The sequence below is a fragment of the Rhinolophus sinicus genome, linkage group LG12 (genome assembly GCF_036562045.2).
Source record: "Rhinolophus sinicus isolate RSC01 linkage group LG12, ASM3656204v1, whole genome shotgun sequence".
Lineage (NCBI taxonomy): Eukaryota > Metazoa > Chordata > Mammalia > Chiroptera > Rhinolophidae > Rhinolophus > Rhinolophus sinicus.
Genome location: NC_133761.1, coordinates 65,701,077 through 65,718,267, shown reverse-complemented (window position 1 = coordinate 65,718,267; position 17,191 = coordinate 65,701,077). Strand labels below are relative to the sequence as shown.

Sequence of the window (17,191 nt, the reverse complement as noted above, 5' to 3'; positions counted from 1 at the left end):
TGTTATAGAGTCGTATAATTATAGTATTAGTAGTAATTATTAGCGCAGAAATAGTTTACAAAACATTTTGGTAACATTTTTCTTGCTATAGTTACCTCCCACTATAATGGTCATGGTTGATGTTTCTTCCTAGCCCTCTGAAGATATACCTACTTGCCAAATAAAATATGTACACAATAAAGGGAATTCTGAATTACTCATTACCATGTTTTAAAGAATGTTTTCAGTCAACCAATATTAAATTCTTTAACATGTGATACATAATGCCAACCATTGTGCGATACATGGTCTGTGCTATTAGTTCTCAAAGTGTGGTCCTTAGATCAATTGCATCAGTATCACTTGGGAACTTGTTAGAGAAGCAGTTTCTCAGACCCGACTTTGACCTGTTGACTCAGAAGTTCAGCACATGGGACCCAGAGACCTGTGTTTTAACAAGCTCTCCAGGCACTTTTGTTACAAGCTGAAGTCTGAGGACTACTGGAGCAGGCCTTTAAGAATATGCTAAAATTCTCTGTTATCATCTATATGCTAACTTTAAAGGATTTGGGCAAACACCTATACTTTATTATTATTAGACGTGGTCTGAATTTAACACTTTGCAGCCGTGAATTTTTTATTTTCACTGTTGCTGGTAGTCTTAAAGTTTGTAGTGCTGTGCAATCTGTGATAACGTTTTTGGGGGTGGGTCAGTGGAAATTATTAGAACTATCTTGTTGGGGTGAGTGACATCTTTCCACCAGTGCTGTGAAGCTGTGTTTTGCTGGGGTGTGTGCCAAGGAGAAACGGCAGGATATTGTTTTCCTGGCTCTTTGGCTTCACCGAGGTCATTGGTGACCCTAAATGAGGGAACGAGTTGTTTCCTCAAATATTTTTCTTTCAGTTAGGCTAGATATGAAATTACAATAATTGACGTGTTTGCAAGTTATTTTGGCACACATCGTGAAAATTATAATTTTAGTGGTGTGTCGTCAGCAAGGTGGCAGAGTAGACGATTCCGACCTCTTCCCCCTCACGCCACAAAGATCAACAATTAGAAGCTTTTCTGAACAACTACCCTGGGAGAGCTCTGGCATCCAGTTAAGAAACGTCAACAACACAGTGGGACCAGGGAAGCAGGAGCAGCCTCATGTTGCCTGCATCCTCTCAACCCCCAAGCCAGCACTGCTGGGTGCCAAGAAGGAGCCCCCCAGCTACAAAGAGTGCCCCTGACAGGAAAAGGATATTGGGGTGAGTGACCATCCTCCCCAGCCTTTTGGGGCACTACATAATGGTCGTGCTTCAGTTTTGCCCCACCCAGAGCCTGGCAAAGTGCATGGTATTGCAAGCTGAGAGGACACTGCTGGCTCCGGCTCCGACTGCCGTGTGCCCTGGTCCCTAGCTGCCATCCCTGGAGTTGCTGCTGAGGGAACGCTCAGTCCTGGCAGCCTCAATAGATCCCCTGCAGCACTTGTCAAGGAATACACCATTGTAAGTTCTGTGGCCCCAATGACATGAGTTGCTGAGCTGCCACACTAACCCAGACCTGGTGCCATTCTGCACCCCTGCACTTGGTGACCTGCACCACTAGACCTGGGGTCATAGCTCACTTCGCTATGCTCCCACCTGCAGGTGAAAGTCTTCCCGTGTGGAAGTCAGTCTGTGAAATCTGGGAGAAGGGACTACTTCTTTAAATGTGCAGTCTCCTATGCAAGGCTTTAAGGATTGTGAAGTATCAGAGAAACATGGCTCTGCAAAAGGAGGACAGTAAACCTCCACAAACTGGCCCGAAAGAAATGGAGAGCCAGGAAGTGCCTGGCAAAGAATTCAAAATAATCATTCTAATGATGCATAGAGAGCTACAAGAGATTTGGATAAACAACTTAAATATATCAGGAAAACAATACAAGAACAAAATGAAAAGTGCAACAAAGACAGAAAACATAAAAAGGAATCAAATAGAAATTTTGGAGTTGAAGAATGTAATGACTGAACTGCAAAATTCAATACAGAGCTTCAGTAGCAGACTAGATCAAACCGAAAAAAGAATCAGAGCTTGAAGATAGATCATTTGAAATTAACTACTCAGAGGAGCAAAAATAAAAAAGAATGAGAAAGAATGATGAAAGCCTATGGGCCTCCTGAGATACCATTAAGACAAACATTCCATATAACACTGGAGTCACAGAAGAAGAGAGGGAGAAAGCAGTTGAAAATGTATTTAAGGAAATAATGGCTAAGAACTTCCCAAACCTGGGGAGAAATTTGGACATCCAGCTCATGAAATTAATAGGTCACCCCAAAATTTCAATCCAAAATGATTCTTCAGGACACATTATAGTAAAACAGTCTAAAGTTAAAGACAAATAATTTTAAAAGCATCAAGAGAAAAATGTTCTCTCTTGCAAAGGCTATCAGCAAGTTTCTCAGCAGTGACCTTGCAGGCCAGGAGAGAATGGAATTATATACTCAAAGCTCTGGAATCAATTCTTTACCCAGCAAAGTTGTCCTTCAGAAATGAAGACAAAGACTTTTCCAAATGAATAAAAGTTGAGCTAGTTCATCATCTCGATACCTTCCTTACAAGAAGTGTTGAAAGCACTTTTTCAACTGTGAACACATGAAAAGAAACAACACGCTAGGAAAGGCCGGTATACAGTCAAATTCAGCATGCTTAAATACTGTAATATGGTGATCTGCTAAGCACTTAATTCTAGTATAAAGGTTGAAGGACAGAAGTACTCAAAAAAGCTATACCTATAATAATTTGTTAGTGGATGTACAGTATAAAAAGATGTAAAGCATGGTACCAACAACAAAATGTGTGGGTGAAGGGGGATAAAAGGTAGAGGTTTTGTATGTGATCAAAGTTCAGTTATTATCAGATTAAAATAGGCTGTTATATTTCTAAGAGTTTTCGAGTAAGCCTCAGGGTAACCACAAACAAGAATCTATAGTAGATACACACAAGATAAAGAGAAAGGAATAAAAGTATGCTGTGGAAAACCATCAATTCACAAAGGCAAACAGCAAGACGGGAAGAAGGGAATTACAAAACAGCCAGAAAACAGTTAGCAAGATAGCAATAGTATGTCCTTACCTATAAATAATTAACTGTAAATGGACTAAATTCTCCAATGAAAAGGCATATAGTGGCTGAATGGATAAGAAAACAAGAGCCAACTATATGCTGCCTACAAGAGACTCACTTCAGCTGAAGGACACATGTAGGCTCAAAATGAAGCAATGGAAAAATACATTCCATGGAAATGGAAACCAAAAGAAGAATGCAGAGGTATCTATATTTAGATCAGACAAAATAGACTAAGTCAAAAGTGTAACAAGAGACAAAGAAAGTTGTTATATAATGATAAAGCAGTTGATTCATCAAGAAGATATAACAATTGTAATTACATATTAATCCTGCAACAGAACACCTAAATATGTCAAGCAAATAAATAACAGATCTGAAGGGAGTTATAGACAACAATGTGATAATAGAGGAATTCAGTATCCTGCTTTCAACACTGGATGAATCATCCAGACAGAAAAATTAATAAGGAAACATCAGACTTGAACCATACTCTACATCAGATGTTAGCAGACATGTACAGGACATTCTAATCAACAGCAGCAGAATACACATTCTTCTCAAGCACATAAGGAATGTTCTCCAGGATAGATCATATGTTAGGTCACCAAATGAATCTCAGTAAATTTAAAAAGATTGAAATTATACCAAGTATCTTTTTCAACCACAATGGTATGAAACTAAATTTAGTAACAAGAGGAAAACTGGAAAATTCACAAATATGTGGATATTAAACAATACCATTCCTGATTTAATGGATTAAAGATTAAATCAAACCTTGGTTTCACTGTTGGTACAGATGCAAATTGGTACAGCCACTATGGAAAACAATATGGAGGTACTTCAAAAAATTAAAATTAGAACTACCTTATGACCCAGCAATCCGACTTCTGGGTATAGATTGGAAGAAGATGAAATTCCTATCTCAAAAAGATTTCTGCACCCTGTGTTCATTGCAGCATTATTCACAAGAGCCAAGATGTGGAAACAACCATAGATATCCACCAATGGTTATTCCATGGTTATTCCATGGTTAAAGAAACGAACACACACACACACACACACACACACACACACACACACACACACACGGCCATAGAATATTATTTAGCCCTAAAAAAGGGACATCTTGCCATTTGCAACAACATGGATGGACCTTGAGGGCCTTGTGCTGAGTGAAATAAAACAGAGAAAGACGAATTCCATGATGATCTCACTCATATGTGGAATCTAAAAACATTGAACTCAAACAAGTGGAGACTGGAATGGTGGTTGCCAGGAGCTGAGGGGTGGGGGTGAAATGGCGAGATGTCGGTCAGAGGGTATAAACTTCCAGTTATACGATGAATAAGTTCTGGGGATGTAACGTACAGTGTGGTGACTATAGGTAACAGTACTGTATTGTACACTTGAAAGTCGCTATGAAAGTGGGGCTTCAATGGTCTCACCAAAACAACAACAAAAACAACAAATTAGTAATTATGTGAGGTACAGGATATGTTACCTTATTGTGGTAAACATTTCACAATATATACATTTATGATAGCATCACATTGTATACCTTAAACTTATCCAATGTTATATTTCAATACAGCTAGAAAAATATAATTTTATCTGTAGTTATCTAATTCCTTGCTCTTCAATTTTTTTTACATCATAGCATATGTAGGAAGTGGTATTTATGTGGTAGACTTGGGTAAACAGGTGAGCCAATTACCTTGGAAAGAGAGGTACAGAGTGGGAGATAGAAGATGAAGGAAACTGATTTGATACTGTTCAATACCTGCCTCTGATCAGACAGAAAGCATTGCCATTCATAGATTCAAGACCAGAACTTCAGCTGCTTAATTTCTTACTTATAAAGGTTCCTTTTATTCATTTTACCTTATTTTTCAGTCTACAGTCTTCAGGTATATGCAGTAGATTTTCTACTGAAAATACAGTTTTAAAGTGCATTAGCATGATTTGGTGTGACATTTAGTAGCAATGGATTTAACAGAAGAAAAAATTTCCCTTTTTATTAGCTTTAGATGGAGAAATTGTATCTATAACTACACTTCTGTTGAAATTCTCTTCCCATCACACATGACTGACAGAAACCTTCTACCCTGACCGAATCTACCAATTATCTCTTGCTCTGAGGCTGTTGGATGGTGATGGGGAAACACCACACGGTTGCCCTTAACCACCGGGTTAGAAACTTACTGAATCGAGTCCTCCACAGCTTCCGGAACAGTTGTCTCTCACCTCCTCCTTCGCCTCCAGCAGCCTCTCAGCAGACAGCTTTGCTCCTATGACACAGGAAATAATTAGCAATTTTTACACAAAACTCTTGTCTTTGCACTGCAAACGCTAAAATCTTCCTGGATTCATACCTGCTCTCCTCTTTTCTTTTTCCAAAACAACGGAAAACATTTTTCAGCTTCTGCCCAGGGCTCATCTCTCCATCGAGGTCAGGACCCCAGTCTTGCTGCCTTCCCAGTGATAGCATCTCCCTTTTCTCTGGCTCCCTGCTGGCCTGTTCATTTTCATTATCATTTAAACATGTTCAAGTCTGCATCTGTCTAAGAGAAAAGAACAAACCCATCTAGCTTCGTCTCCCTCTCTTGCCTTTGCTTTCTTCTTCCTCGTACGGTCTGTCTTGAATCGATTGCCCTCCATGCGCTCTGACTGTCTTTCCTTACATTCACTCCTTAATCTGAAATCTGCCTTTTACTTTGCGTCCTTCCACTGAAGTTCATTTTACTGGCTTTAAGCTTTGCATGTAGTTGCCATTTTTAGTCACCACCTTGCTTAATGTCTTGCCGCATTTATTTGATGATGTTTTAGACACACTTCTTTCCCTTGATTTGGAACAGCGCACACACACACACACACACACGCACGCACGCTCTGGCAAGATTCTTCGTGCGTGTCTAATTGCTCTTTTTCTTTTGGCTTCTTTCACCATCTGCTTTGGTGGCTTCCTGTGATACCTAGGATACATTTCAAACTCGGTAGTCTGGCCCCTGCCTCTCCAGCTTTATCCCTTGACATTCTCTGCTACTCTGCATTCTAAATCTGTTACTTTTTCTTTTTTTTTAGTTTTTAAAATTATCCTGCTTTGCGCCTTTGCACTGATCAGCATCCAATAGACTATGCATCATACTTCATGGAGTTATACCTTCCTCTTCCCTAGAATGTCAGCTCCGTGAGGGCAGGGCCTTGTGTCTGTTTTGTTCGTTATACCCAGCACCTAGCATAGTACCTGATGCCTGATAGATAGATTGTTAAATTAAAAATAAATAAATAAATAAAATTGTCCTGCTTTCTTTAAACCTCCAAGATTTTCATGCATATTGTTTCTCCAGTCTGGAATGTTCTCCCCGCCCACTTTAAAGCCCAAATCATTTGCTGATGTAACTTAAGTGTACTTTCCTTCCTAAGTCGTTTAGTAACTCTCTAAATTAGATGAGATTTCCTTACATTGTCCTGTGGTATCCTGTCCTGTTAGTATGACACTCATTAAATTTTATTGCATTGTAAGTTCAGATGCCCTTCTTTTGTGTAGTTGTACAGAGCCTACTTTGTGTAGTTCACAGGTGAAAGAATAAAAATTCCACATTTTCTTTAATGATTCTTGCTCATTTGTATTCAAGAGACATCAGCATTCTTTCATTAAAAACAGTTTTTTTGATATTAAGCCAGTGAATTTTTAAGTTGAGTTCAGGAATTGCAACAGGATACGTTGTTTAAAACAATGCTTTACACCAAAACTAGGCACCTCTTTGGATTTTCTCCGTGTATGCTATCCGGCAGGCTTTTCCTGTGTCTTTAGCTTTGCATAGATTTTGGAATGAAATAAATTGACCATAAGTTAAATGGGACCAAGAAATGTATAGATTATGGAACTTATTTAAAATAGTTGTTCCTTAGATCTCAACTAAGAAAATTCTAGTCTGACATTAACCAACCTTATAACTGAGACAAACTCCTCATTGTTTTGGTCTTAATTTCTTCATTTGTAAAATTCTGATTCTACCACATAGGTGAATCAGCACTGAAAGCTATAATCAAGCAAAATACTTACTAATATTATGTATTCTACCTTTTCAAAAGCATATAGTCTCTGAACTGATTTCACAGTTGCATAATTTTAAAGATACTCATCTATGAATCCCACAGAATTAAGTAAATATTATTTATGCAAATTAGAAAGTTTTCTCTGCATTTTAAAAATAGTGTAGTTGAATCACACTAGTATTTTAAGTTATTTTAATTTTAATTTTTAATTAAGGGCCAGAACAATGTGAAAGGTTTGATTGCAAAGGAAAATAAAATATTACTGAATTTATCTCACTTTACATTCCAAAAAGTCTTACTCATGAATTTGAAGTACTTTTGGTGGTGATGCACAAGTTAAATATTCTCCTTCAATTTACTGATTTAATAAACATTTGCACATTTTTTTACTACACTGTGACATTATCTCATTAAAATAAGAGATTGACCATATTTACGTAAAATTTCAGTTTGTATCCTTCCTTTCATCTTTATTTGGTTTCTAGATTGTTGGCGGCAGAGCTTACTTTTAAAGTAAGATGTGGTGTCTTTTGAATTAGTAGCAGACATCCGACAGAAGCTCTTTATTAGTCATCTCTGGCAATGACGATTCCTGCCAGCAGTTCTCATTCTTTCACCCAGAAAATCAGCATCAGATTGACCTAACATTGCTAGATCAGATCTGGTATCTGGAAAGTAATCCTCAGGGAACAGAAAATTCAGTCTTTGTGCATAAATTTGAGAATCGGATTATTTTTTTCTCAGAGCCCTTTTGTTTCTTCCTTTGCAGTGCTTGTGAAAAGTTGCTACAAAGATGTGTCAGATGTGGTATAAATCCAATAACATAGGCGGTAACTAAGTTAATCCATTTCAAAATATGGATGCACATGATTATAATAAATTTTGGGGTGCTGAAGTGTAAAATTCATTTAATGAAAAGAAAAGAAATAGGATATTTTCCACTAAGCGATTAAACCAATACGTGCTATTTTCATGTATTCACTTGTTCATCCTCTGAAAGAACAGACGACATAGAAATTCTAAACAGCATAGTAAGGGGTGAGGAAAAGTGAGGGAGCAAAACGTTCTGGGTGAATGCTGCAAACAGGGCAACCAACCGGTAGGGCTGTGTAGTGACATAGATGTCCTGTTTTAAGACAGAAGTGTAAGAAATTTGTCACAAACATTTTCTCAAATGGTAACTATAAAATGGAGGTTGTTTGAAAGGGGTATTTTAAATATTCACATTGAAACTCTTTAACTCCATGCCTGATAAGAAAGGATTACTCTACATTTCTGCATGATGATTTGTTTATATGACCATCAGTTATGTGTTAATTTATGAAAATAATAACTTTTGTTTAAAATTTTATGTATGAAGAGTTCATCAAACACTTTTGTTTTCTCAGATTCAAATCTCAATAGCTACCATTTTGGTAAAACTGCCACATAAACACACATGCACGTGCACACATTTTTTTCAACATAACCTTCCACAGGACATTGATATCTGAGTATGTTTAGATGAGTGAAAATGCACATCACGGTCATTTCAGAAATGTATACGTTTTGTTTTAAATGAAGGCATAATCATTTAATATTACCTTTATAAATTTGTCGTGTGTTATTCTTACATAAGATGTTTTAAATGTTTTTTATTTATGTTAATTTATATAGAAACTTTTTATTCCTTAATAGGTGAAAAGGTTAACTGTAGAAAGCATGCTTTCTTTCCTTTTTAAATTAAAATATTTGATATCAATTCTTTTGAACTTAATAAGTAATACTGTTTTGGAATTAAAAAAACTTGAGATTATGCATCCTTGGACTGTAGTTTTAAAAAGCAAATGAAATAGTGCAAATAATGGAATAGAGGTATAACTTTTCACTGACTGGGTACATGAAGTGATCTTTGATTCACCAAGTTCTTTCCCTTGGAATGGAATTCACATCCTGTCATATGGGGTACTTGTTACTCCTCTTGGGCATTCCAAGGCTGTTTTAGAAGTTACATGATTTATTGTGTACTAACCTTTTTAAAGCACATTTGTGTACTCAGAAGTTTGTTTTTGACAGAATTAAAAAATAAGTACATGACCAAAATATTTATTAATGCTAATTAAAAGGACTTCTTTTTATTACGGTGGAAGAGAAATATTGTGAGAAATAATGAAAATAAAAACCAGTGGGAATATTTATAAAACAACATTTGTTTTTATTATGAGTAACTAGACATAATATATTAGAAAAAATTCCCTAAATGCCCTGAAAATATTAATTATATTTTAAATAAGCTTGATGCCTTTACTTAAGGGCAACTTCAAGTTCACGTATGGGATTTCAAATATGAACTTTGCTGTAATGCAAGCGTTATTACACTGTTAGCATTTTAAATGGAAATTTAAGGTGGTGTATTTGGTCCAGTCTCTGATGGCTATAATACATTTGATTACATATTTACCACATTTATATTTTTTTATTTTCAAACTAAAACCAGTATGTTAATGCAGTTAAAACTGAAAATTTATATTTGAGAATTTCGAAACCTAAAGTATTTAAATAAAAAAGTAAGTTGATAAAAGAAATAATGATTTTTTTAATAATCTGGGCGTTATTAATTTTATTTGTTCCTATTCTAAAGGTCATTAAAATACTTAAAAAATCAAAATATTTAATTTTGAACCTCATCAACTAAATGTTTAAAGAAAAAATTTTAAATTATTAAAAAAGTAGCTTTGACAGTTTTAAGAGTGTTTTAACAAGCCTGTTGCTGTAAATGTGTTCTTTTGCCTATGTGTAATGCCATGTATCAATTATTTACAGATCCGGTGGTCTTGTGGAAATTCCCAGAGGACTTTGGAGACCAGGTTGGAACCACATAATTTTTAAAGAACATTTAAAGTTGGAGTGTTGTGATTATTACTAATGTTACTGCCACATGAGTTGCTATAAGTGTTTTCTCTTGATCAACTCAGAGAGAAAAAGCCATGTGTGCAGAATATACAGAGGGGGCCAAAACAATGTACACACATTTTAAGAAAGGAAAAAACTGTATTAACGTTGTAATAATATATACCCATAATAAAAGATGAATACAAGTCACGTGTATACATTTTTTTGGCACCCCCCAACCCTGTATGTGACAAATCTTTTAAAGTTGCCAAGTAGACGGGTGATGAAGAAGCCCTTATATTGAAACTAATAGGAACTGAATATTTTCAGTTTCAACATATTTTTACACTCTTTTTAATCTATCTGTGGAATATATATTTGGAAACACTTAAAAATTTCCCTGTCAAAAATCTTGACAATACCATACTTTGTCGAATACCCTCCTATTGTTTCTGTCTATTTAGAAATGAGTGGTAACTGCTGTGAATAAATGGTCAGTTCTCTTCTTCTTACAGTAATACCTGAATCATTTACATTTATAAATTGAATTGACAATATTTTCATATTTTTAAATAATTCTTATCTATAACTTTAGTTTTTTAAAAGAAAATGGGAGACTTTGTAGTGAATTTATTCATCAGTATTGTAAATTACAGTCTTTTATAGTTCCTTAAATATTTAGTATGACCAAAATAATGAATTATTTTGATATGATGTATGTGAGTAGAAAAAAATCTTTCAAAATTTATATTACAGATTTATCATTTTAAAGTGAATTATATAATATATTGTTAAAAATACAAATTTGAATTTTGATACAAATAAGCACTTTTTTCTGGAAAATGATGAGCAGGTTTCTTTTTGTTGTCTACAAAGAAATGGGATAAAACAATCTTGTCATTGTTAAAATTATAAAGTTATAATACTATAGGCTTAACCATAAGTTAAGTTCACAGACATGATTTTCATAATTCCCATAATTTACAAAAATGAAAACTGATACAGGTCTTCGTTTAAAATAGTTCATTCAGATATAATTATACAGATTTCAAGGTCATGGAAGAATAATTTTCTACATGTGAATATCAATATATAAGACTAGGAAATTACCCTGAAAATGCCGTTAAATGGGCATGTTAAAAATTTACTAGATCTAGTGAAATTCATGACTGTTGTTTCACATAAAAAGAGGGTATGCATTCCTAATTTGTTTTCAGCCCTTTAGAGGAAGAATCGATTCATAAGTATCTTAAGTATATAAAAGACGTCGTTGCAGTGAAGACATGGTCTGGACATCTGAAGTTTAGTTGGGTTTGTTCTCAGGGCCTGTGTAGATCGGTTAGAGCCATACAGACTCATTTCACAGTTTTGGAATGCTGTTCTTCTCGGTCTTCTCAGTATTCCCTGTCCACGGACCCAAGAACCAGCCCCCTGGCCAGGTTTTTCCTTTGTGTGTCATTTCTACCTGTGCAACGGCCGCTGAGAATCCCTAGGGCATCTGAAGACTCCTAACTTGGGGTTCACATGGGGTGCTTATAGTGGGCGCATTCCGCTGCAGTGAACTTTTCAGTGAGACCAACTACCGCTGTTTCTCTTTGTGACTGATAAGCTGCTGATAGGAATTTTTGAGCTGGGGCTGAATTGTCGCTTTGTTTTCCATATTTGTGAGGTCACTGGAACATTAATAAGCCCTCGCATACTTAGTAAAACACGAAAGCAATTAACCATATCCTGTGATGAGCCTCCATAACCCCAGGGGCCCAGCTCATAGCCATTCTGTTTTGTCTGACGACTTGACTTTGAATCTAAAGAAACCAAACTTTATGTGGGGATCTAGCCAGGGCCTTGAAGAAGGGTTTTGCTGTATGCATCCTGGTGACCATTCTGAACAGATGACACAAGTTACTCTGTCTGTTTCTCATTCTTCTTACCTTTTACTCCTTTCCTATACTAACTGTCTGCTTCTTCCTAAATCGCCTGTTCACTGGATCTGAGACTGCTTCAGTGATAATAATTCTTATAAAGCTCTTTATTTAGCTCTTATGATGTCCTGGGTACTGTACGAGGTACTTTATGTGCATAATTCATTTTACCTTGAAACCCTCCCTTCACTGCTGGGAGAAACCATCATCCCGAGCTGAGTAAGAAACTTGCCTGGGATCACACTGCTTGTAACAGGCAGCGCTGAGAATTGAAGGCAACTCTGTCCAAATCAAAAGCATGAGCTATTAATAATTAAGCTGGCTTGTTTTTTGCTGCTTGGGATGCTGAGCTAAATCCTACTTGCTTATCTGTTTTCGTCTTAAAAATGTTTATCATAGTTTTTTTTCAGTATCTTTATAATTTGAAAGCAGCGTGTTATTTAATCCAAAGAAATAGTATCAGTCACCTCTGTTTTTGTCCCGAGTTAATTTATTCTCCACGGTGTAGCTAGAACGATCTGAAAGACAACAGGGCGATCTCTGTAGAGTCAAATACTGCTACCGTCACCGTTCTTACAGTGTGCTGGGCAGTTTTCTAAATACCCGCGTTAGCCCCTTAGACTCTCACAGCACCCCTGCGAGGTACGGGACTCGACAGTCATTCCCATTTTACAGATGAAGAAACAACTATGGAGTTTTCATATACACGGCTGAAGCCACACTAGTTAGCAGCAGAGCTGTGTTCCAAGCCAGACTCCAGTCGTAAGCACTGCCTCAAACTCAGGATGCCCCACTGACAGCTTAAAGAAGAGCTCAACCTTCTTAACAAGATCAAGTCCCTTGTTTCAAGTCTTTTGTTTATACCTTCAGCCTCATATTTCTCTCTCTGTCCTTTCTCTATTAAAAAATTTGTCTGTATTTCATAGTGAACAGTAGTTTCATTATGTATCATTCATTTACATTCTGTCTGAAATGCTAAGCTCCTGCTTGCACCCCACCTTTGCCTATCTTTCTGTCTTAGCTTAGAGGTCATTTCCTCCAAGAAGCTGTTTTTATGTCCCACGTCTGGATTGAATGGACCTCCTGGGAGTTCCTTCAGCATTTTATGTTTTCCCCATTCTGGCACTTATTAGATCTATCAGCTCTTTACTTTCTGTTTACCCCATTTGACGAAATGTCTTTGAGACTAGTATTAAAGAATAATTTTTAAGAGAAGCTATAATTATGACTCTAATACAAATATGCATAAAATTTTATTTTGAAGTTTTTTTTTTTAGCTCATTAGTTAATGAAGGTACGAGTAAATTATTGCAACCTGTTCAAAGGAGAGTTCAGAACACTACAATTATATAGATAATCAGGAATGCTGTGATAAATTGACAAATAGATGTAAAAGTGGCTTCTTTACATGGGGGTGAAGGGAGGTGAGAGAGGAGGGAAATCAGTTGTCCCTCCATCAGACTTGTCTGTGGACAGATATCATTTGCACTGCTGTCATTTCTCTTCAACTTACAGTCGTAAAATAGCGTAAAGACGAGGAAAGGCACAGAGCCCTTGGAAGAGTGTGTCAGGCGATGGCTTGTTCTCCATGGAAGACAACCCGTAATCGTTTGGTCCATTTCAGTCTTTCACAATTTTTCCCTATAGTCTTCCTCTACCTCTTGCAACCATAATAATATCAAAGAAAGTTTATTCTAGATAAAAAAAAAAAATTAGATGAGTCCCATTAGGGTTGGCCTGATTATTTATATAGGTGCAGCAAGAGTGTTAACTTAGCCTACAAGCCTCCGTAAATTTACTTGACTTATCTAGAGCCATGCAGTGTAGAGCAAATACTATGTCTACAGAGTTACCTTCTTTCTGGAAGTTTTCATAAGGAATTTCAGACTGGACTTTTAAAAAGCCCCTGTTACTTGCTATCCTAAAGTGGAAACCAAGTCCAAGAAAATACCTGTCCCAGACTGTATGTGTCCTCCCGATAACTTGGGTGAATTCTTCTCTTCTCGAGGTCACAATGTTCACTAAGGTTCCTAGTCTTGAACGTCTGTGAGGCTGGACTCTGTCTGCCAGTCATCAGGTCAGTTTTCCTGGCGAGGCTTCGTAGGTTCCATAGGTATTTGTTCCTTAAAAGTGCCTTGAGGTGGCTGCTTGAACAAGGGTCTTTCTCAAGTATGACCCTTTAAGTTAGGCATTGATTGTGTGTGTATTTTTTCCAGTTAGTCCTGGTAAAATGAAAGACAGGTTTTTAAATAAAAATTGAACTGATGCAAATAACAGTATTGCTGTGAAAAGCAAAGGGACTTAGTTAAGAGTTTCTGAATTTGGGGAGGGAGGGAATCAATGAGAATCAGATGTAACTTAAAAACTGTATTTCAGTTTATAGAAGCAGAGTTTACTAAATTGTCGTGGGTTACAGACAGCTTAGGAAGAGAAGAAAAAGTTTGCTTCTGTGTCCAGAAAGCAGAACATTAAAACAGCATCAACAATATTTCAAACAATGAAATTTCCCCCAGTAGTTTATTCAGTATGATGCGATTGTTTATTGTTCTGTTGGACCTTGGCCTAACAGTGTCATGAAAAGTTCTGCTTCTCGACTAAAAAGAGTCTTGGAAATCCTGACCCGGCCATTGGCATGACCTGAAAGTTGTCTGAATGGTGTCAGGTGATAGTCTTGTACCCAAGAGTTGTGTCTTTGAAGTGTCAGTAGTTTGGAACACCTGAAACAGCCCTTTCCACAAGGCTCTGAGAATGACCTACTTTTCTGAAAACACACTCTCTGTGCTGTAGCTTATAGCAGAGCCTTCAGGCAAGTATCAGAGAAACAAAACCCAACTGTCTGTAGATGACAAACTTAATGGCCATGGTTAATTTATTACTGATGATTTTCAAATGTGAAAGGTCTGGTGAGGGTTCACAATACAAATGAAAAATGGAAAAGGAAATTTGTTTGTTTTCTGTTGTATGAAAAATGAAGGTAATAAAGCCGTTCGGTTTTAGATAAAATGTCTACGAACAACAGGTAAAATCTCTTTTCAAAGGTGTCAGTTAAAGTTATATCTAAACTATAAAAACGGGGCAACAAAATTGCCATAGAGGTATCACATACAATAATCTTGAGACATACTATATAATAGCAAGAGTATACCAAGAATATCAAATAAAGAGGTTTAGTGAGTCTGGACTAGGGCCTGAACAAATGTATTTTTGTAGAAGTTCATAGCCAGCCAGTGTGCGTACCCAGCTGAGAACCACTGGCCTGGAAGATGCCAGGAATTTAAAATAGAGAAAAGTAAGCTTATGGCCTAGGAAACATATTCAGTAATACCGGAAATTACAACTGGCAATGTTATATTATTGTTGCTAATATCATCAGGCAAAGCACTGCTGGGACTCTGATATGTATGGGAAAACTCAAGAGAACAGTTTCGTAAGAGTTTTGATCATTGTTTTCCTCGAAAGTAAAACATATTTTGGGTAGCGAGAACTTCCCATACAGCATGTGATTTCTGAAACATTCATATTCATAAAATTTACATAGACACATTTAACCAAGGGCAGGCTGAGAATCTCTGGTGATTTGCAAGCTTTTTGTATGTAACTCTTACAATAATATTAAACAAACCAAATTATTTCTAACATCTCATTTTGTAAGGTAAGAGAATACACCCCTCTGATTTTTATGTTTTTTAAAATGATTTCAAGGGGGGAATCTCTAGGACATCCCCAAGATAGTTTAGTTATAAAACATATCCTGGAAGTGTTTGATTTTTTTCTATATTCAGAGTCTGAGTTTGGGAAAGCAAAATTTAAAAAGTTAATGGAAAGTTTGGATGTTTGGTTAAGATGAAATCCATGCATGCCTAAGAAGCAACAATTTGGTCATGTGTTTAATCAAAGTGACAATAAACTCTTTAAAAGTAAATGTAGACAATAACATGATTGAAGAGTTCTTCCATAGATGAGGAACTTTTGTACCCCCCGTAAATAATAAAAAACATAATGCAGTTAGGATTAAGCAGACAATTATCCTGTTAAGACACAGAATTTTGGCTTCTAGGAGGCACACGGTAAGAATAACCGTTCATATTGTTATTACATAAGTAATAGCTTTCATCTTCCTCGATAAGTCCCAGGAATATAGTGGTTAAAAAAACACACAGAAAAACCCCCCAAGAATATCTGTTTTAGTACAAAACTGTTTGAAAACAAAAGCATTTACACAGATTTACCTTACACATTGTTTCTAATGTAGTCTTAACCACTCACATTAGTTATAACTTTTAAACTGAGTAACTTCTGTTTCACAGAAGAGGAAAAAAGCACACAAACCTTGAGGGGTGGATAACAGACCTTCAAGCATTTTAACAGACGAACAGACCTCGTGAGCACCCGTAATACGACTTTCTAAAGCCACACATCCCATCTACATCTTCCTAAAGTAGAGAAAATGTACACATTCATTGACGTGACACAGAGGTAGATCTTTTTTATAGCATACAAAATAAGAGGTGCATAGACTTAAATTATGCTTCGTAGTTAGTATTTTAGGATTCTGTCTTCGAAATTATCTGGGTACCCGACGATTGTACATTAATGAACGCAGTTGAATTCCAGCAGAGGGTCAGGCAGCCTGAAGACTGAGTGGGTCATGGCTGTTCGTGAAGACCACCTGACTTGCGCGTTCCTTCTCTCTTTCTCACATTTCTGTAACAGGGTAGCCAAGGTACGATTCAATATATATTGACAGCCTAGCATGTGCTCCCGTGCTAGGTGAGAAAAGTGCGTTTAGAAATGCTTTGAGAAAAGTGCACATGTCACATAATCATTTTTAATTAAACAATACAGATTCCATGAATTAAGCTTATGTCGGTAGAAATTATCAGGAAACAGTTTGAATTACAATCCTGAGCGTGAATAGCAGTAAGAGACTGTGTATTATACAATAATAGAAGAGAATGTAAATCTTACCCTTCAGAGCCAACTACTTACCTGATCCCACGACAAATATACTTAGTACTATATACAATGTTCTTTTCATGTTCAGTGATGTCTAATTGCTTTGCATGGGTTAGGAAGAATGCCTGTTCTTTATTTTAAACAATTTTCTTACACATGCATCATTTCAAAAAGTAGTTTTTCTCTTAATGATTTTTAAAGGGATTTGGTCAGAACAAATAAAGTCTTTCTGATGTGAAATTGAGGTAGATTGGTAGCTGTACATTTTAAAATTTTGCTTCTCGCATCAGTCATAAAGAAGATCTGAATT

General features: G+C 36.5%; 1 protein-coding gene across 6 annotated transcripts in view; it reads left to right on the top strand.

The window, feature by feature from the left end:
• The window catches only part of DENND1B (DENN domain containing 1B), a 170,023-nt gene that overhangs the window by 37,120 nt on the left and 115,712 nt on the right, over positions 1-17,191 (top strand). For all 6 annotated transcript variants that reach the window (XM_074317075.1, XM_074317076.1, XM_074317074.1 and 3 more), the window contains exon 3: positions 9,935-9,978. In XM_074317075.1, the coding sequence (XP_074173176.1) occupies positions 9,935-9,978 (44 nt within the window). The remainder of the gene's footprint in view (positions 1-9,934; positions 9,979-17,191) is intronic.